The sequence below is a fragment of the Lacerta agilis genome, chromosome 16, assembly GCF_009819535.1.
Source record: "Lacerta agilis isolate rLacAgi1 chromosome 16, rLacAgi1.pri, whole genome shotgun sequence".
Lineage (NCBI taxonomy): Eukaryota > Metazoa > Chordata > Lepidosauria > Squamata > Lacertidae > Lacerta > Lacerta agilis.
This window is the reverse complement of record NC_046327.1, coordinates 29,079,660-29,105,699: the sequence shown is the minus strand read 5'-3', so window position 1 is coordinate 29,105,699 and position 26,040 is coordinate 29,079,660. Positions and strand designations below refer to the sequence as shown.

At 46.4% G+C, this 26,040-nt stretch overlaps 1 protein-coding gene across 1 annotated transcript; it reads left to right on the top strand.

The window, feature by feature from the left end:
* The first annotated feature begins 8,174 nt into the window (after positions 1-8,174).
* Positions 8,175-25,660, top strand: LOC117060760 (gamma-aminobutyric acid receptor-associated protein-like 1). The gene is made up of 4 exons (XM_033173282.1): positions 8,175-8,412; positions 15,772-15,850; positions 19,083-19,201; positions 24,730-25,660. The coding sequence occupies exons 1-4, from the start codon at positions 8,323-8,325 to the stop codon at positions 24,793-24,795; spliced, it is 354 nt and encodes a 117-aa protein (XP_033029173.1). The 5' UTR covers positions 8,175-8,322; the 3' UTR covers positions 24,796-25,660.
* Positions 25,661-26,040: the final 380 nt, after the last annotated feature.

Here is a 26,040-nt window from a genome sequence, read left to right as displayed (position 1 = left end):
CTTCCTCTTAGCACGTTTCTCCCTTGCGTCCTGAGTTCGAGTGTCTTCAAAGCCCATGACACCTTTGGTAAAGGCTGTTCCCCAACCTGAGCGCTTGCAGGCCAGTGTTTCCCAGTTGTCAGTGTTTATACTACATTTTTTTAGATTTGCCTTGAGACAGTCTTTAAACCTCTTTTGTTGACCACCAGCATTACGCTTTCCATTTTAAAGTTCAGAATAGAGCAGTTGCTTTGGAAGACGATCAGGCATCCGCACAACATGACCAGACCAACGAAGTTGATGTTGAAGAATCATTGCCAATATAATTTGGCCAATATGCTCAGCACCAGCCTCTGGCGCCACCTGCCAGTCTACTTCATCAACAGCAGGTTCTGCACTCACAACCGGGAAAAGGGTGACACTGTGGTCTAAACCACTGAGCCTCCTGGGCTTGCCGATCAGAAGGTTGGCGGTTCAAATCCCCGTGACGGTGTGAGCTCCCATAGCTGTACTAGCTCCTGCAAACCTAGCAGTTCGAAAGCACGCCAGTGCAAGTAGATAAATAGGTACCGCTGCAGCGGGAAGGTAAACGGCGTTTCTGTGCACTCTGGTTTCCATCACAGTGTTCCGTTGCCCCAGAAGCAGTTTAGTCATGCTGGCCACATGACCCGGAAAGCTGTCTGTGACCAAATCCCAGCTCCCTCGGCCTGAAAGCAAGATGAGCGCCGCAAACCCATAGTCGCCTTTGACTGGACTTAAACATCCAGGGGTCCTTTACCTTTCTGCACTCTCAATCTTTCCCTCCTTTCAGTCCACAAGTGCTGCCTCTGTCTTCTTTTCAAATCAAGGAGGCATTTCTGGAGTCTATGGTGCAAGGACTGCTGTCTCCCTCTGTTTCCTCAGACAAGGAGGAAGTAGGTTCTCCTAACCTTTTTGCATACCCTCCAAGTGTCCCAATTTTCCAGGGACAGTCCCAGAATTACGGAGGCCATCCCGGCTTCTGATTTGATCCTGGGATGCCCTATTTCCCCCACCAGCACCAATGCTGAGCTCGGGGAGGAGGATGAGTTTGCATTTGTCCAGAGTGGTGGCAGCTGGAAGGGCACACCCCGTTGCCTCTCCCTGGCTTCTCCATGGCCACCACTGCTAGCATCCTCCCTTGGGCAGCTCGTAGTGACTGTTGGAGAGCAGGCGAGGAGGAGAGGCTGTTGCCACTGAGACGCAACCCTGTGTGATGCGCCTCCTCTGAGATGCAGGCCGAAGGCAGGGCTGGAGTAAAGGGGGAGCCGAGCACAAGGAGTCTTGATTTCTTTTTCTTTCTTTTTTTTAAAAAAATGCTTTGTGCATCTGTGTCTAATCCTGCCTCTTTCTAAAATTTATTTTTTTGATGTGTGTTTTTCTTTTTGTAAATCCACCAAAGAATAAAATAAAATAGCATAGGGATTAAGGGCTTTTCTCAGGACAGTGGAGGGTATGTGTGCTGTGTCCCTTTTGTGTCATAGGGGGGCACTCACCTTTCTTCAGATAGGAAATGCTCTGCATGGGGGCACAGATACACACAAAATGCAGGTGTCATGGAGGGTCAGTTGTGGGGGAGCAAGAAATGTCCTTCTTTTCATCTGAGGAATGTTGGAGGGTATGCTTCTGATGTTCCTAGGAACAGGCTTGCAGTCTTTCTCCACATCCTGCTGATCTAGGCAATAAATGCACCCATTTATTAATCCAGAGTGTTCTGAGTGGGTGTCTTTAGGGTGCTGTAACAATCATGAGATGAGATGGTTGGACAGTGTTCTCAAAGCTACTAGCATGAGTTTGGCCAAACTGCGGGAGGCAGTGGAGGATAGGGGTGCCTGGCGTGCTCTGGTCCATGGGGTCACGAAGAGTCGGACAAGACTGAACGACTGAACAACAACAACAAACAATCATAAAAGTTTTTATTCTTTTATTATCAAGCACCAGTGTGTTTTCTTATTGGTTGCGCTGATTTTTCTCTGCCTCCCCCCCCCCCAACCCCCTGTCTTTTTGTCTGTGCTGCACTTATACTGATTGCAGGTATTGTGGGTTTGTCTCATCATGAAAGGAACTGGTCAGAACTCCAAGTGCCATAGGTAAAGGTAAAGGGACCCCTGACCATTAGGTCCAGTCGTGCCCGACTCTGGGGTTGCGGTGCTCATCTCGCGTTAATGGCCAAGGGAGCCGGCGTACAGCTTCTGGGTCATGTGGCCAGAATGACAAAGCCGCTTCTGGCGAACCAGAGCAGCACACGGAAACACCGTTTACCTTCCCACCGGAGCGGTACCTATTTATCTACTTGCACTTTGACGTGCTTTCAAACTGCTAGGTGGGCAGGAGCTGGGACCGAGCAATGGGAGCTCACCCCATTGCGGGGATTCGAACCGCCAACTTTCTGATCGGCAAGCCCTAGGCTCTGTGGTTTAACCCACAGCGCCACCCGCATCCCTCCAAGTGCCATAGTTAACCTAAATTTCCAGTGCATTTTCTGATTTCAGACAATAGGTGGCAGTATAACCCACTTGATGGACAGGAAAACCACCTTTCAGGTGAGCCAACCTCCCATTTCCCCCTCCTTCCTCTTTTGTTATTGCAACCCAGCTAATTTAAGGTCAATTGGGTTAGCTTTTGAGTAGATGTGGGAACTGTTCTGAGCATGCTCAGCAGCACACTCTACAGGGCAGATGTTAAAGGAGGGAGTGGTTGTTAAGTTTGGCAGCTTGGTTCTTTAATTAATATTTCCTAACAGAGAGGGGGGGGAAACGTGGGTGGTGCTGTGGTCTAAACCACTGAGCCTCTTGGGCTTGCCTATCAGAAGGTCGGCGGTTCGAATCCCCACAACGGGGTGAGCTCCCGTTGTTCAGTCCCAGCTCCTGCGAACCTAGCAGTTCGAAAGCACATCAAAGTGCAAGTAGATAAATCGGGCGTAGCGAGCCGCCTTGCTGCCCAGGGCGGCAAAGCAGGGGCACCCCCCTGGGGGCGGGGTTCCGCCCCCTAGTGCATGTGCATGTATCCCAAGTGGACTGCTCATGTCCACCCAAGATGCAGCGGCACAGCAAGTTTTAAGGCACAGACGCTGTGCTGCTGTTCATGCGACACATCCTTAAAAGTTGCAGTGCGCTGGCAGCACCGATCGCGGGGGCAGGGTGCCGCCCCGGGTGTCAACCCCCCCCCCAGGGCAGTACCCAGGGTGGCCCGCCCCCACCGCCTACCTTGCTCCGCCCCTGAGATAAATAGGCACCCAGGGTGTAATCCATGCTCCTACAGGCTGTGCACACTGCATTCTTGTCTGAATCACTCCCTGCAGCTTTTTACTTTTCATAATTGCATTTTAAATTTGCCAAAGCGTTTCATAGTCTTTTATCCTCACAGCAACCCTGTAAAGTAGATCACAGTACAATTTTTGCAAAGCAACAAGAACAGTACTATCGCTGAGCTTTCTTTAAAAAATAATATATTTATGATTTTCAGTTATATACATTTCAATAGTTTTACAATCATTCTAACATTTCAAAACTTGTCTTCCTACCTCCTCTTTCTGTGGTTCCTTAAATTTATTTATTTTCACATTTCCTGCATAATAACTTAACTTATTCTTTTATTCATCTACTTTAAATATATGCTCTTATGAAACTGCAGGTTATTACAATAATCCTGCCAATGTTTTTATCTGTTTGCAAGTTATCTGTAAATATTCAATAAACCATTTCCATTCTTTTATTTTTAAAAATTGTTGTCTTCATTTCTGATTCTTCTGGTAAGTTTTGCCATTTCTGCATACCCCACAAGTTTTTGTATCTATTCTTCCTTTGCTGGGACTTCTGCTTCTTGTTAGAGATTTCAGAGTTGCCTACGTGCAGAAATTCAGCTGTCTATCTCCAAGCAATTAGTAGTTGGCAGAAAGCCCAGATCTGCTCTCTCTCAGACCCTTAGCAACGACCTGTGATTGGTCTATGAGTTCCTAAAGACTGAGCTCTGTGTGAGAGTTCTGTGGTTAGTGTGGTTAGTGTGTGGTGCAGGTGTTGGTGTGGAGAAAGTGGTCAGTATAGAGAGAGACAGAGAGGAAAATATTTTATGTTTTGTTTCTTTTATTTTGTAAAGTCTGTACATAGTAACTTTATGGATACTAGTTGTTTCAATAAATACTGTATATAGTTATCCAGTGAGTTGTTGAGTTCCTGCGTTGTGCTATCCAGTCAATTACACATCAGCCAGAAGCTTCCAGAAAAGTCTGCGTCTAACTCTGCAGTGTCCAGGAATACGTTATACTCCTGACACTAAATCTTAAGACCAGGGGCGTCGCTAGCCACTGGGCTGCTGGGGGCGGCAAGCCCAGTGGCACCCATAGGGGCGGGGCGTCGCTCCGTGCGCATGACGTCATGACGCATGCGCACGGAACAACGCCTCCGCGCGGGCCAGTTGGCCCGCCCCTCTCCCGCTGCGCTCCGTGGGCGGAGCCGTCCCGGGGAAAGGAGAGGGGTTGGGCCAGCGGGCCTGCCCCTGTCCTTTCGCCCCGGGCTCCGCTCCCTGAGCACAGCGGGCAGGGAGCGGCGCGGCGGCGCGTGGGGAGTGATGGGAGCGGCCGCCGCTTGTCACCCCACGTGCCGCCGTTCGTTCCGTCGCCCCGGGAGCAGCAGCACCGCACACACTGTGCGCCGCTGCTGCTCCCACGGTGACGGAGCGAGCGGCAGTGCGTGGGGGTGACTTGCGGCGGCCCCTCCCACCACTCCCCACGCACCACCGGTCACCCCGGGAGGAGCAGCGCTGCAGGAACGGGGTGCTCGCTCGGCCGAGCGAGCACCCCGTCCGTGCAGCGCTGCTGCTCCCGGGGTGACGGAGGGAGCGGCGGCGCGTGGGAGTGGTGGGAGGGGCCGCCGCAAGTCACCCCCACGCGCCAAAATGTTACGCCCACCTAGGGGCGGTACGAGGGGTGGCCCGCCCCCCCCGCCCCCACCCTACGACGCCCCTGCTTAAGACTTCTTTCCATTTTGGGGCAAGTAGCATTCTTGCCGCTGTAGCAGCATACATGAATAAGTTTCTAAGGTCAGCGGTTCGAATCCCTGCGATGGGGTGAGCTCCCGTTGCTCAGTCCCAGCTCCTGCCCACCTAGCAGTTCGAAAGCACGTCAAAAGTGTAAGTAGATAAATAGGTACCGCTCCGGCAGGAAGGTAAACACTGTATACGTGCGCTGCTCTGGTTCGCCAGAAGCGGCTTTGTCATGCTGGCCACACGACCCAGAAGCTGTATGCCGGCTCCCTCAGCCAGTAAAGCGAGATGAGCGCCGCAACCCCAGAGTCGGACACGACTGGACCTAATGGTCAGGGGTCCCTTTACCTTTCCTCATCCCTATAATTCCCCAAAGGACAGCTGACTCTTAATGTTAATTAGGCTCCAGCATGTTGGTCAAATGAGGCTGTTTACCCCACATTCTGAACTAAAGTAAGATGTTTTTTCCATTTAGTTAGGTGCAAACTATTTGTAAAACAGCTTAATGCTTAAATGTCTGCAATATCTTTGCAAGGGTGGATGATGGGGAGAAAACCATAACCGGTCCATGCCCCTGTGAGCTCTCATTGGCCACATCCCCATGACTTCTTGGTAACTTCATTGGGACTAGTGGGCACCAGCTACCACTGGTTCTCCCCCTGCTGTACCTTCGGCTCACAATTCCGACTTTGCTTTGGAGGTCATCTGACGCAGTTGTTTACACCAGGACTCAGCCTCAGGCAGGTGATCACAAGACCTGGAAATGCTAAGAATTAGCTGGGCCAGCTCATGTCCAGGACAGGAGGAGAGAAGGGGGTGGTGGCAGCGACAGCAGCAGAAAGTTACGAAACAGGAACTTCCAGCAGGAGAAGAGGGCACTTCCCTGAGTCATGCTGCTGTTGTCGTCGTCTATTCCTCCTCCTCCTCCTCCCTTCCTCTTGCAGAGTTGCTAGGATTTCTCTTCACACAGCACAGCAGCATTCATTCCACAACCTCCTGAGTCGCAGCAGGACTGTGCACAACACCATGTGCCCTGCAAACGGGACACTGCCTTGCACTGATTCACCCCAACCAGCCACATCCGTGTGACTGTAGCTATTTTCCAGCTGGGTTGGGAAGAGACAGCTCTGTGCTGCATGTGATAGCTAGATCAGCGCTGCAAATGATAAGCAAATCTGGAGGTGTTTTATCTGCAGGGCCGTGACATGAAAATAACGAAGATCTCAGACAATTTCAGCTGGTGACTTTTTGGTGATCATATCCAACTGAAAACCACATGTGCTTCTGTAATCCGGTGGTTCCCAAACTCTCTCCCACGCTCCCACCCACCCACATGGATCACTTGAAAATTGCTGATGATGGTATTGGTGGACCACTTAATGATTTTTCCTCCCTGCTGTAGCAATTGCGTTGCCCTGTGCTAGATAGTTTTTGGCTTGTAGCTGTATTCCTATTCCTATTCCTATTCCTATTTTTAATGCCTGTTTTATTTCTTATACCATATTTGATTGTATTGTCATTTGCATTCCATAGAATTCAAACGGCAATAAAATAAAACGCAATACAATATAGGGAATAGTAGCAAAAACACAATTAAAAATCAAAGTTAATTTTTAATGCATATGTGCTGTGGACCAACTGAATTGAAGCTGGTCCGTGGACCAAAATCTGGGAACCCCTGCTTTAAAAGCAAGGAAACTCTGGTTAAGAATCCTTGCATTGTTTATGTGTTTGTTCCATTTCTATCCCACCTTTCCTCCAAGGCTGATGTTTATGGTTCTCCACCTCCGCCTCATTTACAAAATTGGGGGGGGGCGTGGGGTGGTGACCCCCACCCCCATTGCGGTGGCGATAACAGGGTTCCCGTTAAAGGGGTTACAGGGGGAGGCATTGACCATACGCCCAGAGGTCATCACTGCCCTCCCCCTGCAGCAGCGGCGAACGGGGGGGGGGCAGCTATCTGCTTGAACATATGTTCTCCAGAGCTAGCCCACTCCCCACACATGCTGGATAACCCTGAAATTACCCAGAACCCCGGCTAAGAAGGATAAACGCCCAATGCCTGAGCCAATGTCTCCCTACATCTGAATCTTAATAAAGTTGTGGCCAATTTAATCCCATAGAACGTCGTCACGTGTCGTTATTTCCCTCAGGGGCTGCCCGGGATTCGGGGGACTCCGCCTGACCACACAATGTCTTTATGGAGAAATTGATTCTTTTCGCAATGCACTGGTGTAATGAGGTGCAGGATAATGTAAACCCATTTATATTATTTGAAACATTGCAACGTTAATTTATGATGTATGATTCTGGTATGGAAATTTGTTCCTATATGTTTACTTCTAAATATCCCTTCCTCCTATTATTTTATTTGGCATCTGTTGGGTGGAGGGGAGAGGGCTTTATTGGTTTGTAGCCTGGGGGGATTACCACAGCGTGGACTGTCCCTGAGAACCGTAATGTCCCCGGGACAGGTGAGGGTGCTGATCCCTTATTTTCAAATCTGAAACTTAACAGCTATGACCATTTACTGTTTTGCATCCTATAGTATAACTCAGTGTTTTTCAACCACTGTTCCGCGGCACACTACGAGATGTTGCCTGGTGTGCCGTGGGAAAAATTTGTTTATTTGATTCCTATTCAAGAGAATTACTTTATATATAGTCAATATAGGCACAGAGTTAATTTTTTTAACATTTTCTAATGGTGGTGTGCCTCGTGATTTTTTTCATGAAACAAGTGTGCCTTTGCCCAAAAAAGGTTGAAAAACACTGGTATAACTTTCCCATCAGCTAAGATGGGACTTCGCAGCTGCCTTAATGGGGGCAGTGGGAGCGCTCCACTGACCACCCCGAGGGTTGCTGGCCAAGGCAATGTGACGCTTATGCCACCGTCCTTAGTTAATAGCCAGCAGACCTGCAAGGCACTTGGTTGAAGCACCATGACGGCGATCTTCTCGAGGACGGAGCAGCCGGAGCTTCAGCCAAGAGACTTGGCGTGCATTTTTGCAGGCGGGCGGCCCTCCCCGCTCCCAGCCCTCGCAATGGTGCAATCTAAGAGGCGGGCCGGCGGGAGGCCGATGCAGATTCGGCGCCGGCGACGTCACAATGCCCGGGCTCGGAAGGCGCGCGCGCGCGCACTGGGTCGCCTTTGATCAGCTGCTGGAGAAACAAGAAGCGAGCGAGAGGATCGCGCGCGGGGCTGCAGCGTCGGGACGCGGGGAATCACTTTTCGTCCGCCAGGTCCTTGCAGGCATTGCGAGCTGCCGGTTAGGAGGGAAGAGAGAGAAAGGAGGAAAAGAGGGAGGGGAAAGAAAAGAAGAAACTTGGCGTCTTTGGACAAGCCATGAAGTTCCAGTACAAGGAAGACCACCCTTTCGAGTACAGGAAAAAAGAAGGAGAGAAAATCCGGAAGAAATACCCAGATCGGGTGCCTGTGAGTGGCGCAATAATCGTGCCTTTTTGTGTGTGCATGATCTTGGCTGGTGGTTTATTTGGAGGCGGGGGGAGCAGGCTTAAATCCCTGAAGATTTAAGGGAGGGAGGAGACGGGTGCCTTGGGCCTGCCAGGCTCCGGATATTAGAGGGCCGGAATGCAAAATGCTCCTGCGCTTTCCTGGACTTGATCTGGTGGACTTGAGGTCTGGTGGAGAGGAAGCAGTTAAATCCCCTGTGCCACCTCCCTCGTCACCCCCCCCCCACGCGCTGGCAAGCAAACATGGAGGCAGAAGGACAATGGATGTGTTAATGATGTCACCTTCAGAAAGAGATTCAGGAGCTCTCCGCCCCCCCCCCCCATCCCAAATGTTGAGATGCATCTCTTTCCCCCTCCCCTAGATTCTGGCCTGCTTTTGAAGCCTCTCCATCTCCTGATCCTTCAATGCCAGAATAATAAGCTGGCGACTAGAGCTGGGAGGACACAGGAAAAGCAAAGTCATGGTCTCACAAGGGCCTCACATTTGCCCCATCTTTTTCTGGCCCTTCAAAGCAATCCGTGAGGATCTCCTTTCGGTTGCGGTAGTGCACCTTGCTTCACAATTTTGCCATGACTCGGGGTATTTGTAGAAGCCGGAACGAAACGAGCTTCGATTCAAAATATCAAAGCGCAGCTATTATTGTTTTCCTCCTTCGTCATGTGTGGGTTCCCCATCCCTTGCCGACAAGATAGCTTCGTTTCATTAATGTTGTGTTTTTTTCCTGGTTGGCAGATGGGCAGACTGAGGTTGCCTTATAGGAGCTGTTGGATACTTGTGTCGAAATATTCACAACCTGTCAGATGTTCTGGGCAACAACTTAACCTGGGGAGTGGGGTTGTTCCCACATTGAAGGGAGATGACACACAGTACATCAGCCCAAGGGGATTTCCTGGGGAGGAATGTCTGGCATGATGATGATGATGATGATGATGACGACGATGACGACAAAGCTGTAAACAATCTCAAAACTATAAGAACAGACTGTGTAACTGAGGGCTGGAAAAGTAGGGGATTAGGCCAAGGCTGGAATAGGGCTGTGTGTGGGAAAAGCAGCAGGCAGCAGAGTTTGTGGCAAGTGCTTTTGGCCTAGTATGGCACTTCCTTTCCAGGAAGAATGGAAGACGGATCGACTGGAGGCCCTTGTGTTTGTTGTTGTGTGACTCTGCAGGGCGTTTCTCAGCTTCATGCAGGGGGTGTCCAGTGAGGCTCCCTCTGGCCTGTGCCAGAAATGAAATCCACAGTGGCAAAGCACAGGCTTCATGTAGCCAAAGGTACAATATTCTGTGTGGGAAGATCCTTTGAAACGACTGGCAAGAGTGGGCCAGAGCATCCTTGCATTTCCTCTCTTCTGACGGCTGGTTTCAGTTCCACTGTAACAGATCCGTGGCCACAGCAGATGCTACCTAGTGACAGCCATATCTGGCACGAGCCTGTGCACAATTCTTTGCTGTCTTTGTTTTCTACGAAACGAGTAGGCTTTGCAACAAAATGATTTTTTCGTGGAAGGTTCCTGTTCAGGAGGAAACAGCCAGCCATGCTTCCTAAACATTTCTGTTCCGTTCCTCTTCCTCTTCCTCCCCTGTTTCCTATTCTTCATCCTTGGTCAACATTCTGTGCCCTTTGCACATGCTCAGTTCTCACTGCACTGAATCCCCCCCCCCACACACAACTTTTGCAAATCTTGGGGTTTTCCCCAAGTCTCCCTCCTGTGCATGGCTACATAATGATCCCCCCACAGTGAACTGAGTTTGCTATTATGCTTATGAGATCTTTGCTTTCTGCAGCGATGGTTCTTTAAAAAAACAAAACACAGCAGAATTTTAAAACAAAACAAAAATAAAAATAAAAATTCCTTCCAGTAGCACCTTAGAGACCAACTAAGTTTGTTATTATTATTATTATTATTTTGTTCTGACTATGGTAGACCAACACGGCTACCTACCTATAACTGCAGAATTTTAAATAAGGGATGAGAGAAGACAAGGGACAAGAAAGAGGTAGCGATAACTGACATGACACCTTCCAGCTCACATATCTTTGCGATTTTTTATGTTTTACTAACTCAGGAGGGCTGCATTGCTAACTGCCTTGTTTGTTTTTGTACTCCATAGTGCATGTCCTCTTGGGCTGGTGTGCCAGGATTTTGCAGGGTTCCTGCGCAAGATACCTTCAGTGGTCCCCCTTAATTTCAGAAGAAATAACACAGGCAGACAGGATTGTGCCTCCAAGCACCTTCTTTGGTGCTCTTTGCAATGTGAAAAATACGTGTGCAGGGCCTTAGCTCCCACTGGATCCAGCCCTGCTCCCCTGCCTCCCCCCCCCAAAAAAAACCAAATTCCTTTGTCTGTTAACTCATTGGTTTCCTACCCCCTGTAGCAGTGTTTTTCAACCTTTTTTGGGCAAAGGCACACTTGTTTCATGAAAAAAATCACGAGGCACACCACCATTAGAAAATGTTAAAAAAATTAACTCTGTGCCTATATTGACTATATATAAAGTAATTTTTCAATTTTTCCCACGGCACACCAGGCAACATCTCACGGCACACTAGTGTGCCGCGGAACAGTGGTTGAAAAACACTGCCCTGTAGCACTCTCTCTCTCTCTCTCTCTCTCTCTGCACCAGTTAGGTCTATAAATTTCAATATATACAGTTCCAGTTACAGGTAGGTAGCCGTGTTGGTCTGCCATAGTCAAAACAAAATAAAATAAAAAATTCCTTCCAGTAGCACCTTAGAGACCAACTAAGTTTGTTCTTGGTATGAGCTTTCGTCTGAAGAAGTGTGCATGCACACGAAAGCTCATACCAAGAACAAACTTAGTTGGTGCTACTGGAAGGAATTTTTTATTTTTATTTTGTTTTCAATATATATGTTTGTCTTGTTATATGAACTAGGGGAAACTAATAAAATGGACAGGTTTTCATGCAGTGACCAACCTGACCCCATGGAATGCCTGCTGTGGAAAATTATGAAAGCTAACAATTCAACGGTTGTTGGGTTGTTGTTTTTAAATTTGACTAATTAATGGAGTCAGGGGCATTTTAAACTTGTTCAGTGAAGGTAAATACATATTCCATGGCCATGTTACTGAGCCCCTTCATGGATCACTGCCTTGTCGTGGCGAAGGGGCTTGAATTACTCAGGGAAGCTATGAGCTATGCCGTGCAGGGCCACCCAAGATGGACAGGTCATAGTGGAGAGTTTGGACCAAACGTGATCCACCTGGAGGAGGAACTGGCAACCCACTCCAGTATCCCTGCCAAGAAAACTCCATGGACAAAGACAACAGGCATATAAAAGATATGACGCTGGAAGATGAGCCCCTCAGGTCGGAAGGCGTCCAACATGCTACTGGGGAAGAGCGGAGGACAAGTACAAGTAGATCCAAAGCTGATGAAGCGGCTGGGCCAAAGCCGAAAGGACACTCAGTTGCGGATATGCCTGGAAGCGAAAGGAAAGTCCAATGCTGTAAAGAAAAGTATTGCATAGGAACCTGGAATGTAAGAACCATGAACCTTGGTAAGCTGGATGTGGTCAAAAATGAGATGGCAAGAATAAACATTGACATCCTAGGCATCAGTGAACTAAAATGGACGGGAATGGGCGAATTCAGTTCAGATGACTATCATATCTACTACTGCGGGCAGGAATCCCGTAAAAGAAATGGAGTGGCCCTCATAGTCAACAAAAGAGTGGCGAAAGCTGTACTGGGATGCAACTTCAAAAATGATAGAATGATCTCGATACGAATCCAAGGCAGTCCTTTTAACATCACAGTAATCCAAGTTTATGCACCAACTTCCAGTGCTGAAGAAACTGAAATTGACCAATTCTATGAAGACTTACAACACCTTATAGAAATGACACCAAAGAAGGATGTTCTTCTCATTATAGGGGATTGGAATGCTAAAGTAGGGAGTCAAGAGATAAAAGGAACAACTGGCAAGTTTGGCCTTGGAGTTCAAAATGAAGCAGGGCAAAGGCTAATAGAGTTCTGTCAGGAGAACAAGCTGGTCATCACAAACACTCTTTTCCAACAACACAAGAGACGACTCTACACATGGACATCACCAGATGGGCGACATCGAAATCAGATTGATTATATTCTCTGCAGCCAAAGATGGAGAAGCTCTATACACTCAGCAAAAACAAGACCTGGAGCTGACTGTGGCTCTGATCATCAGCTTCTTATAGCAAAATTCCAGCTTAAACTGAAGAAAGTAGGAAAAACCACTGGGCCAGTAAGATACAATCTAAATCAAATTCCTTATGAATACACAGTTGAAGTGAAAAACAGGTTTAAGGACTTAGATTTGGTGGATAGAGTGCCTGAAGAACTGTGGATGGAGGCTCGTAACATTATACAGAAGGCAGCAACGAAAACCATCCCAATGAAAAAGAAATGCAAGAAAGCAAAGTGGCTGTCCAATGAGGCCTTAAAAATAGCGGGGGAGAGAAGGCAAGCAAAATGCGAGGGAGATAGTGAAAGATACAGGAAATTGAATGCAGATTTCCAAAGAATAGCAAGGAGAGACAAGAGGGCCTTTCTAAACGAGCAATGCAAAGAAATAGAGGAAAATAACAGAATGGGAAAAACCAGAGATCTGTTCAAGAAAATTGGAGATATGAAAGGAACATTTCGTACAAAGATTACCACAATTAAGGACAAAAGTGGAAAGGACCTAACAGAAGCAGAAGACATCAAGAAGAGGTGGCAAGAATACACAGAGGAACTATACCAGAAAGATATAGAGGTCTCATACACCCCAGGTAGTGTGGTTGCTGACCTTGAGCCAGACATCCTGGAGAGTGAAGTCAAATGGGCCTTAGAAAGCCTTGCTAACAACAAGGCCAGTGGAAGTGATGATATTCCAGCTGAACTATTTAAAATCCTAAAAGATGATGCTGTTAAGGTGCTACACTCAATATGCCAACAAGTTTGGAAAACTCAGCAGTGGCCAGAGGATTGGAGAAGATCAGTTTACATCCCAATTCCAAAGAAGGGCAGTGCCAAAGAATGCTCTAACTACCGCACAATTGCACTCATTTCACACGCTAGCAAGGTTATGCTTAAAATTCTACAAGGCAGGCTTAAGCAGTACGTGGACCGAGAACTCCCAGAAGTGCAAGCTGGATTTCGAAGGGGCAGAGGAACCAGAGACCAAATTGCAAACATGCGCTGGATTATGGAGAAAGCTAGAGAGTTCCAGAAAAACATCTACTTCTGCTTCATTGACTACGCAAAAGCATTTGACTGTGTCGACCACAGCAAACTATGGAAAGTTCTTAAAGAAATGGGAGTGCCGGATCACCTCATCTGTCTCCTGAGAAATCTCTATTTGGGACAAGAAGCTACAGTTAGAACTGGATATGGAATAACTGATTGGTTCAAAATTGGGAAAGGAGTACGACAAGGCTGTATATTGTCTCCCTGCTTATTTAACTTATATGCAGAATTCATCATGCGAAAGGCTGGGCTGGATGAATCCCAAACCGGAATTAAGATCGCCGGAAAAAATATCAACAACCTCAGATATGCTGATGATACAACCTTGATGGCAGAAAGTGAGGAGGAATTGAAGAACCTTTTAATGAGGGTGAAAGAGGAAAGCGCAAAATATGGTCTGAAGCTCAACATCAAAAAAACTAAGATCATGGCCACTGGTCCCATCACCTCCTGGCAAATAGAAGGGGAAGAAATGGAGGCAGTTAGAGATTTCACTTTCTTGGGTTCCATGATCACTGCAGATGGTGACAGCAGTCACGAAATTAGAAGACGCCTGCTTCTTGGGAGAAAAGCAATGACAAACCTAGACAGCATCTTAAAAAGCAAAGACATCACCTTGCCAACAAAGGTCCGTATAGTTAAAGCTATGGTTTTCCCAGTAGTAATGTACGGAAGTGAGAGCTGGACCGTCAAGAAGGCTGATCGCCGAAGAATTGATGCTTTTGAATTATGGTGCTGGAGGAGACTCTTGAGAGTCCCATGGACTGCAAGAAGATCAAACCTATCCATTCTCAAGGAAATCGGCCCTGAGTGCTCACTGGAAGGACAGATCCTGAGGCTGAGGCTCCAGTACTTTGGCCACCTCATGAGAAGAGAAGACTCCCTGGAAAAGACCCTGATGTTGGGAAAGATGGAGGGAACGAGGAGAAGGGGACGACAGAGGATGAGATGGTTGGACAGTGTTCTCGAAGCTACTAACATGAGTTTGGCCAAACTGCGGGAGGCAGTGAATGATAGGCGTGCCTGGCGTGCTCTGGTCCATGGGGTCACGAAGAGTCGGACACGACTGAACGACTGAACAACAACAATGTTACTGAGACAAAGATCTGAGACTTGTTATGATATAAAAGGTGAAAGATAAAAGTAGGCTCAGGTGAGAAAATTTGCTAGGCAAAAGATGCAGTACACAGTAATTTCAACAAGCTTTTCCTTAGAGGCAGCCCAAGGAAATCTTTTTTAAAATGGTGTCTAGATAGAGATATATTGGGTCAAGGACAACACATTTTGGGTCAAGGACAACACATTTTGCCACCAGTGCATCTGAAAGTAGTTGTTTTGAAGTTTTATAGGCAAATGTAAAGTTGTTTAAGTAACTTCTTTTGCAGTATATTCAGAGTCACTCTGTACTAACACAAAATTAGAAACATTTCTGAGAAAAAATATGTATAATTAGAGTTTAAAACTGATTTTGAGGTTTAGACCCACTAGCAGCACTGTGCGTGTATATATATAATGCACGTCCAAAACAGCAGCTTTAACAGACTGAATGAAGTTGCGCATGAATAACTCAGATTTATATATGTATAAGTATCAGGTAGCCTTAGAAACTATGAAGAGGAGTCAAAAGTTTGTACAGTGGTACCTCGGGTTAAGAACTTAATTCGTTCTGGAGGTCTGTTCTTAACCTGAAGCACCACTTTAGCTAATGGGGCCTCCCACTGCCGCTGCATTGCCTCCACACAATTTCTCTTCTCATCCTGAAGCAAAGTTCTTAACCCGAGGTACTATTTCTGGCTTAGCGGAGACTGTAACCTGAAGCGTCTGTAACCTGAGGTACCACTGTAGATGGAAACAAGCATCTCTTGTTGCTATTTTTCCTGCTTTGTGACTTGTGTTCCTACTGTGGAAAGTTCACGGGATATTTTCTTTCCAATCCAACTGAGGATCCTCACATTGCCGTGTTTTACATGGCTTGCATCCTTTCCTTATTAAGCTCAACAGGGAGAATTTGCAGGCACGGGGAAAGGTAGCATAGCTTCTCTTCAAGGGATATTGGTTCTTATTTTCCTTCCTGCTCCTTTTCTCTCTCCAGGTGATTGTAGAGAAGGCACCCAAAGCCAGAGTACCTGATCTGGACAAGAGGAAGTACCTTGTCCCATCTGATCTCACAGGTAAACAAGGCACATTTCATTATCTATTTTTGCGTTGGTACCATATATACTTGAGTATAAGCCTAGTTTTTCAGCACACTTTTTGTGCTTTAAAAGCTGCCCTCGGCTTATACTCAAGTCAACCATTCCTTAAGTGTGCAAGAACGGTGGTTCTTTACTCTCCCCAGGCAGCTTGTTCCATTCCTGAACTGCTCACATAAATGCAAACTTTAGACCCCAGAAGGCAGAAAGCCTATCAGTTAAGGAAGTATTAAAACCCCACAGGTGCTCACTTTCCCTGGCTCCTGCTTAAACAGGACAGGATCCCAGCCTTCTCTGTATAACACAAGGGAACATTGCGCTGTGAGTTAAACCACAGAGCCCTAGGGCTTGCTGATCAGAAGAATGGCGGTTCGAAACCCTGCGATGGGGTGAGCTCCACAGCAGCAAAGGAGGAAGAGGAAGGAGCAGCCCAAATGGCTGCTTTGGGCTGCTCGTTCCTCCTCTACCACAGTGGCAAAGGTGGACCGGCTTATACTTGAGTCAATAAGCTTTCCCACATTTTTGTAGGGAAATTAGGTGCCTCGGCTTATATTTGGGTCGACTTATACTCGAGTATATACGGTATTTAAGGATGGTTTTTCAACAAGTGATAGAGTTGGTGGCCTCCTCTTTCCCTCAGTCTCTTTGCCTTCGGGAAAAATGTTTTGTTATCTTCATAGCACAGCGTGGAAAACTCTGGTGAATGCAGTTTCATGGAAGTTTAATTCAGTGGTTCTCCGCACCTTGGGTGAAAAAATCCAGCTTTTCTTGAAAACAACCTTAACAGGTTGCCAGCGTTCAGATTTCTCAGCTGCTAAGCATCCATGGGACGCGGGTGGCGCTGTGGGTTAAACCACAGAGCCTAGGGCTTGCTGATCAGATGGTCGGCGGTTCGAATCCCTGCCACGGGGTGAGCTCCCGTTGTTCGGTCCCAGCTCCTGCCCACCTAGCAGTTCGAAAGCACATCAAAGTGCAAGTAGAAAAATAGGTATCGCTCCAGTGGGAAGGTAAACTGCGTTTCCGTGCGCTGCTCTGGTTCGCCAGAAGCAGCTTAGTCATGCTGGCCACATGACCTGGAAGCTGTACGCCGGCTCCCTCGGCCAATAAAGCGAGGTGAGTGCTGCAACCCCAGAGTCGGACACGACTGGACCTAATGGTCAGGGGTTCCTTTACCTTTACCTTTAAGCATCCAGAATAGAGATTACATGTCATCCATCTGCTAGTTGTCACCCCCCAATTAGGACCTAAATAACAAAACAAAGCTAACCTTGTGGTCCTGGTACTTTTCCTTTTTTTACCCCCCAGCAGAGAATTGTATCCTGGTCATTTATCCTCTTGCATAACAAGTATTTATTCTTTTATGGTTCTGTAAAACAAATCTAAATATAAGATTGATCAGTGGGGAAATGGCAGTTCTGAATTTAAATTTCACCATGATGGCATTTATAACTTTCCTAAGTTGTATTATATGGGAACCATTTTTTTTTTTAACTAGCAAGGACCAAGAGTAGGAGTCATTGACCTGGTCCATGTATCCAGTGCCCCCCCCCCCCAGTAATTGTAATTGCCTCTGGGAGTGCATACAGAGACTGGTAAGCTACATTCCCAAGGGGAAGCACTGCTGTTATGAACCAGTATCTCGAAAGAGCAGAGCATTGGGTGGTTTGAACAGAATCTGCAGAAGTGTTGCAGGCCACCCGTCCAAAGAGTGCTACAGCACAGGTTGGAGAGATTTTGGCACTACAAAACAACAACAACAACAGTGCTTTTTTCCCAAAAAGAAATGTTTAGGGGTACTCTCATTTTGACTCAAGAAAATCACCATTTTATAGTTCAAATCAGGAAAAATACATACAGTAAATGGACACAAGTACTAAGATTCACAAAATGTTTAGGGTAGGCAGGTCCAACTTCCAAGAGACTACAATCTACTCCCACTAAAAAAAGACTGTTGAGCTTTTTGGGGGGAGGAAGACCCAAAGTTGTTACGCTTTTTTGTGGGGGGCGGGTGGGGTCCATCAGGATCAGGAGATCTACCAGAATCAACCAGGGATGACTCGAGATCGACCAGTAGATCGAGATCGACCTGTTGAACAGCCCTGGTTTAGGGGTATGCCTACCCCTGCATTCCCCCCAGAAAAAAGCACTTAACAACAACAGCAACAACTGCACTGCAGGGTCCTGTTTGGAGATGTTAACAGAGCTGCTTATTAGTCTGTTTTGCCTTTCATAGAATCATAGAATTGTAGTTTTGGAAGGGACCACAAGGAACATCTAGCCCAATGCCCTGCAATGCAGGAATCTTTTGCCCAAGATGGGTCTTGAACCCACAACCTTGAGATTAAGAGTTTCATTTAGTACTTTTGTATCTTAGACCTTCAGCGATGATCTCAGGGCCGCTAACAGTAAGAATTTCAGTAAGAAACTAAATATATATATAATAAAACAGGAGCCGAGTAACACAAAAGGAGAGCAACGTAGCAGGAGGATAGAACCATGGTGTTTTTGTTTTTTTTGGAAAAGTTAATGTTTAAGAAGCACTGGGCAAATCAAGTCTTGTTATCACAAAACATGGGAGTAGATGCCAGATTAATCTTACGTGAAGAGAATGTTCCAGAACTGGGGGGCCACAACTGAGAAGGACCCCTCATGTCACCCTCCACCTCACTTGAGAAGTCAGGAGTAACCAGAAAAGGGCCTCCAACAAAGATCACCGCATGTGGACACTTATTTGTGGGAAAAGGTGATCCCTTAGCTATTTATCTCTGAAACTGTACAGGTGAAACTCGAAAAATTAGAACATCGTGGAAAGGTTCATTTCTTTCAGTAATTCAACTTAAAAGGTGAAACTAATACATGAGATAGACTCGTGACATGCAAAGCGAGATATGTCAAGCCTTTATTTGTTATAATTGTGGCGTACAGCTGATGAGAACCCCAAATTAACAATCTCAGCTTTGGGGTTTTCATCAGCTGTACGCCAAAATCATCACAATTATAACAAACAAAGGCTTGACATATCTCGCTTTGCATGTCATGTGTCTATCTCATAAATTAAACTCCAGTAGCTAATGAAAACAGTTGCTTACATAAATGGACTTTTCCACGATATTCTAATTTTTCGAGTTTCACCAGTACAGGGTTTTGAAATTTGAGTGATTGCCAATGTGCCATTTTTTTTTTTTACTCTTCCTCTCCCCACCAACTGTAGTTGGCCAGTTCTACTTCTTGATCCGAAAGCGAATCCACCTGAGGCCAGAAGACGCCCTGTTCTTCTTTGTCAACAACACCATTCCTCCCACCAGTGCTACGATGGGCCAGCTGTACGAAGTAAGTAAGAGGCTGTCATTCCATCCTAATGGTGGACTTCCTGGAGCTTAATAATAGCTTGTTGCAAGACGCATTCTGGTTCTGTGGGCAGTATGAAACAAAAGGCTCCAGACTTGCAAACTTGCAAGAAGCTGCAGACTTCTTTGAACTATCTTAGTTCAGAAGATTGTCCCAAGAATATGGTATGAAGGCACATGAAGCCAACACCTGGGTAAAACTCAACAGGTCTGGTCAGTTCCTGGCTGGAAAACACACGTACCACACTTTCTTCCAGGACAGGAGATGTGGCAGGAAATAAATGTAAGAAAATGCAGTAAAATAATTAAATAATGCAACAAACTCTCCATTAATCTGAAAAAAACAAAAAGACAAAAAACGAGAGGAAATATTCCCTCTGAGGAAGGAGAATCTAGGAAACCTAGTTACTCATTAATTATCCTACCTGCCTAAAGGACATTTTCTATTATTAACCAAACAGGGAGGTATCATCTTCCAGGGCAAGCTATTAAGGTCATACCCTGGAGATGCTTAGACTAAACTTCTGAATTAATTCCTCGGCTCTTAAGTAGCCAAATTCAGCTGAATAGCTTGTGTTGCTCAGAGCCTTCCTTGAAACGCAACACTGTCTGATATCTAGAGTGATGTCGGCCCGTCTATAAGTAGTTAAAGTGGTACCTCAGGTTAAGAACTTTAATTCATTCTGGAGGTCCGTTCTTAACCTGAAACTGTTCTTAACCTGAGGTACCACTTTAGCTAATGGGGCCTCCTGCTGCCGCCGTGCCACCGCCGTGCGATTTCCATTCTCATCCTGAGGTAAAGTTCTTAACCCTAGGTACTATTTCTGGGTTAGCGGAGTCTGTAATCTGAAGCGTTTGTAACCTGAGGTACCACTGTAAAAAATATTTCAACATCTAGAGGAGGAGTAACTTTGTCAGAGTCAGAGAAATGATGATGATGATGATTTGTACCCTGCTCATCTGTCTGGGTTGTCCCAGGCACCCTGGTGCCCATTAGTGTTCCCAGATGAACATTTAATTAAAAAAAACAAAAAACGAACTCAGAGTACTTTATTATCATGTTACCTGTTGGTAGAAGCTGTATGGAAGTATTTCAAGTTAGAAATCAAGTTACCACATAGGTCATTTATGGAGAAACGATGTTCTAGAGCAGAAGGGCACAACTCTGCATAGACACAGTAAGCTTGGGTGGAGTACTTTGCTTTAATTAACCCATATTTTGTAAATCTAGAATAAGAGGCAGGGAGAGAGAGAGAGAGAGTTGTCCTGCATCCACATGCCCATTTTCCCTATTGCACATTGTATTGTTTCATAAGCAAAGGAGCAAGCAGAAAAGAAGTGCAAGTCTGCTTTGTGGAAAATAATTTACAGCACTTCCATGCCTTGCAAATATTGAGAAGAATCTTACCTTTTTCTTGTGCAGTTGTCAGGGGAGCCTCCAGAGGCAGCAGAGAGCAGGCTGGGGTGGAGGGAGGCACCTGGGATGCTGAGAGTACCCAACACCGCCTGAGGAGCCCAGAGACTTCCTGTGGGAGTGACAGGCAGGGAGAGAGTTTCGTGGTGGAAGGGCAGTCAGACGCTGCAGGGTCCCGACACCAATTCAGCAGTTCAGGGACGGAGGGGGAAATGGTAGTTCCGTCGCCCCAATTACGTAGGGGGCTCAAACAGAAAGAGGAAAGGAGGAGACGGGGGGGGGTCCTCAGGCTTTTTTGTTGGAGGCGCAATTGGAAAGCGCCACTTCCGGAATCTGAGAGTGACTGGGGCAGTCATGGATATTAGGAGCCCTGTCTTGTACATATCTGTATAATAAAACTGATGTAAACAGACAGATCCTGAGTCGTCACCTCTTACTCGTGAGGAGCACCACGAACCCTTACAGCAGTTCAGTTGTTTTATGTGAGCATCTGGAAGAAGACCACACTGGGAAGGTGCTGTCGTTAGAATTGTCACACTAGACAGATAGGGAGATTTATGGTTCCTGGTAGTTTTCTTCCTCTGTTGGATAAGGATAGATAACATAAGTTAAAAATAAATAATGGTTGACCGCAAATGGGCAATGTGCTGGTCCGTGCTGTCTTAAAATGCCGTGGTGCTGTTCCACCACTTCTCCTTTTAAGTACAGTGGTCCCCCGCTAGACGAATGCCTCGCTAGACGAAAAACTCGCTAGACGAACAGCATTCGTCTAGCGGAAGCTGCCCCGCTAGACGAAAAAGTCAATGGGGCTGCTTCGCAAGACGAAAAATTTTCGTCTTTTTTTTTTCATTTAGCAAAAGCGCGACTGTCATTGCCGCTTCGCTAGACGAAAATTTTCGCAGGACGAAAATTTTCGCAGGACGAATTATTTTCTTCTAGCGGTGCACCACTGTAGCTGGGAGGAAACAAACCAGCGTTGGCATCATGTGTAAACCACAAACAGTAAGCCAGGAAGAAATCTTGGCTTCCTTTCATGGTTTGTTTGGAGATAAACAAATCAGACCCTGGTCAGTGCTGTGACTTGTTTCCTTCTGGCTGCCTAAAAGGATGAGGAGCAAAGCAGCCGTTAGAGTAGCATGCATCAACACACTGGAAATTTGTTTTAAACCATGGTTTATTTTTAACTGTGGTTTAGCATTGCATGTGGACCAGCTCAGTTTAAATCAGTTTCCCAGACTTGGGTCTCCAGCTGTTTTTGGACTTCAATTCCCATCATCCCTGACCACTGGTCCTGCTAGCTAGGGATCATGGGAGTTGTAGTCTTAGTAACAGCTGGAGACCCAAGTTTGGGAAACCCTGGTATAAATGAAGCTTTCCAAACTGGCAACTACAGATGTATCCCATCGAGTCAAAGTTGGGAACATTTGTCTTCCGCTGATTTCAAGGGAACATTCTAACTCTCTCCCAATAAACCATGGGTATTAAAAATGTTTACCTTCAGCTGATCTGTGTCATTTTATCTTAAATGCAAACGAAACAAACAAAAACAGGAAAGCTTAAAACAGCTTGCATGAATCCTCCAAGCCAGGTTGATGGGTTTGACTTTGGACAAGTCTCCCAGCCTTTGTTCCCCATCTGAAAATGGGGGTAACATGGAAGGGTTAAAATGTATTGTGATTGGGGGTGAGGAATGGATATTTTGGGGGAATAGTCTAAAAAAAAGAAATGATGCAATTTTACTGCTGAAACTTAGAAGGCTGCCTGGAAGAAGACTCTCTGGGAGCAATGTGCAAGCTGTTTTGTGTTCTCAAAGGGATATTATTATAAGCATAGGGTAGCCTGACTATCTAAAGAAGTAAAAAGTATTTTCTCCCTTAGGTTTACTACCCTCTTCAGTCAAATTGGGACTTTGAAAATGTTCTTCATAGATACGTTAACATCTTTAGCTTTCCCCCACCCCACCCCACCCCAAACCCCTTCCTGCCTAGATCTCAATTTTTAATTTAAGTTGGGTTTTCTAAAGGTGGGCCTTCAAGTAAGTTGAGTTGTGCACAAAGGCTAGCATGCTTTCCACACCTTTGCATATTTTTGTGACCTCCCCAATCTCCAAGCGGTGTGAGATTCCAGAGGCTCCAGGCACACTTACCCAGGGTTTTTGTTTTCCTTTTGGGAAAGAAGCACAGTAGAGACTGTGGTGTCTTTATGATAGATGGCTTATTTACACATATCCACAGCATCAGCACCCCAAGAGGGTCTTGTTTCTCCCAGAGCCGCAGACTTGGATTCAAACAGAAATCACACATTGCTCTCAAGCGTTGCTCTGGCTCTTTCTCTCTCCAGCTAGCTGCTTTACTTCTGGGTCACATCGCTGCCAAACTGCACTCCAAACTCTGGCTTTGTCTTCTAACTGACCATGAGTTTGGTGTGTGTGTGTGTGTGTGTGTGTGTGTGTGTGTGATCCATTTAGTGGCTCACACAGAGCCCCTTTCCTTGGTTTCCCTTAATGGCCCATCACAGAGCCTACCCCCCCCCCAACAGTGGAAACTAGCCTGGCTTACCTTTAAACAGTTGCTGGATCCAAAGGTTAGAAGGGTCTCTCCATACAGCCTATCTCCTCCCCCGCCACAGAATAATATTGGCTCCTAGTACGTTTCCGAGCACAATTCAAAGTGTTGACAGCAGGGGGAGAACTGGTGGCAGCTCGTGCCCACTAGACCCGATGGGGGCTACCAAGAAGTCATGGGCATGTGGCCAATGAGATCTCACAGGGGCACGGACCGGTTTTGGTTTTCTCCCTGTTATTCACCCTTGCAAAGATAGTGCAGACATTTAAGCATTGCTGTTTTACAAATAGTTTGCACCTAACTAATTGGGGGGGGGGGGAATCTTACTTTGGTTCAGCATGTGGGATAACCAGCCTCATTTGACCAGCATGCTTGAGCCTAATTCAAAGTATTGGTGCTGACCTTATCCTCATGGGACAAGGACAAAATTCGCGACTGGATTCTTGCTAGGGACGCTGCCCTTGATCAAGAACTATCTAGTGCGGCCAGACTCTCCACGTGGTTCCCTCGTGTGAAGGTAGTTAGATCTCTGGCCCACTATCTGAGTGATCTGATGGATCCTACGCTGAGAAGGGCCTTTACACTGGCTCGATTTCATGCCATTCCTACAGGGTGTATTTTCCAACACCCCTCTGGATCTTCGACTCTGCCCATGCAACAATGGAAAGATAGAGGACTTTATTCACTTCTTCCTCTACTGCCCACTATATGCCTCAATAAGATCCAGGCTTCTCTCTCTAATCCCGCTGTCTATCGCCAGGGATGATGACCGCATGAAATATCTACTGGTGGATGCCAACCCCTTGGTTTCACGTGGAGTGGCCATCTACATCTTACAGGCCCTGAAACTCAGGACCACCTTTTTGGCCAACTTCCCTTAGCCTTAGTCTTATGTATATTCCCAACATGGACACTGTCATCACGCCTGCTAGTGCTTTTTTATTTTATTTGTTTTAACCTGTATGATTTTACTACCAATTGTTTTAACTGTATCTGTTGTATTATCTGCATAATTGTGTCAGGCTACTGCCTGGTCTTTTACTATGTGCTATGGCCATAGGGCTAATGCAATAAATAAATTGATTGATTGGTGCTGACCTTTAAAGCCCTAAACGGCCTCAGCCCTGTATAACTGAAGGAGCGTCTCCACCCTCATCGTTCAGCCCGGACACTGAGGTCCAGCACCGAGGTCCTTCTGGCAGTTCCCTCAATGTGAGAAATGAGGTTACACTGTTACAGGGAACGAGGCAGAGGGCCTTCTCAGTAGTGGCGCCTGCCCTGTGGAACACCCATCAGATGTCAAGGAAATAAACAACGATCTGACTGTTTTTTTAGAAGACATCTGAAGGCAGCCCTGTTTAGGGAAGTTTTTAATGTTTGGTGTTTTATTGTGTTTTTAATATTCTGTTGGGCACGGTATAAATACATTATTATTATTATTATTATTATTATTATTATTATTATTAGTTAGATTACAATGATGTTGACTTCTGCTCCTCTCTTTCCTCCCACCCCACATTTTTATTCCCCCAGGATAATCACGAGGAGGATTATTTTCTGTATGTGGCTTACAGTGATGAAAGCGTGTACGGCAAATGAGCCCCTCGGCCGCTGTCCTCACAGTTGGCAATGGCCTGAAATGACTGTTCTGGGGGGGGGCGTTTGTGCGTCAGACAGAAGCAAGAAGAGGGAGGAAGAACTGGACAAACAAGCCACATAATCTCATGCCATCATTCCTTGCACCTTTATTTTAAGTTAATTATTACTGTTGTTTTATTTAATCCGTTGGGGGGAAAGAATAGTTGGTGCTTTGTGGCGGTCAGGGCTTTAGGATGGAGAGATCTGTCTTGCAAGTTCCCACCTTCCATTACACTACCTGGCTCTTCCATCAATGCCCGGTGAGAGGAGAGGATGCTACCTAGTGATATTGCCGGAACTGCCAAAGGGAACTGTGTCTCTCCCCATAGCAACTAATCTTTAATTTGCCTATTTTTTAAAAGACAGCAGCCCGCTCTCCCGTGCACGAAGGAGATATAACATTAATTCCTGTTAATTCTTGAGCCCTTTCTGCCCACCCTTTGCCCTCCTTTCCTTGGCCCTGATCCCAGCGGTATGTGTGCACCCCCTCCCGTCTTCCTCATGCGTAGCATCTCTGATTTGAGTTCATCCATCACTCTAGCAGCATGGCAGCCTCCTATAAGCAGAAACATGCAGATGCCATGCAGTATGGAGAAACAAGCTTCTTAAGTGGTTTGGCTAACTTAAAAACAATGACAGCACGTCCCTTTCTTTCACGGTGTTCCCTATGAATTGGGCCTTGGGCGTCTATCCTATATTGCATTCTGCACGAGTGTTTTGTGATGTCGTGTGTCCTTGCTTGCCAGTGAAAGGCTGTTCTCTGCTAGGTCACCATCATGATACCCGTCTTGTGTTTCCTTTGCTGCTATCAGTTCAATATGGAAAGGGGGAAAAAAATCTTGGGATGAACTTGTCCCCACAGCCTTGCCTCTAAGCATATATTCTGCAGTCCTTTTGTGAAAACAATCGTGTGTTTTTTTTCTAAGGAGAGCAGCACCACTCTCCCACGTCCCTGACAGTACCCATCAATATTGAAAAAGAGTTTGCCCAACGTAGGTATTTATGCTGCGGGGCCACAGCCGTATCTTTGTGACAGTAGTATTGGTCTCCCTCTCTTTTTACAATGGTTGCTCCCCGTCGAGAAATCGTGGTGAAATGTAGGACGTTTTGTTTTGTGGCTTATCTTTATAATTGCTCCCGATGGTTAGATTTTGTAGTCGTGTAGCAACTGAGCATATTTAGAAGAGAGGCCAAGGATGAACTAAG

Excerpts from the sequence above, each read along its gene's own strand:
- LOC117060760 (XM_033173282.1), top strand. The coding sequence starts at position 8,323 with ATGAAGTTCCAGTACAAGGAAGACCACCCTTTCGAGTACAGGAAAAAA. Across the intron at positions 8,413-15,771 it reads AATACCCAGATCGGGTGCCT|GTGATTGTAGAGAAGGCACC; the intron begins GTGAGTGGCGCA and ends TTCTCTCTCCAG. Across the intron at positions 19,202-24,729 it reads CGATGGGCCAGCTGTACGAA|GATAATCACGAGGAGGATTA; the intron begins GTAAGTAAGAGG and ends TTATTCCCCCAG.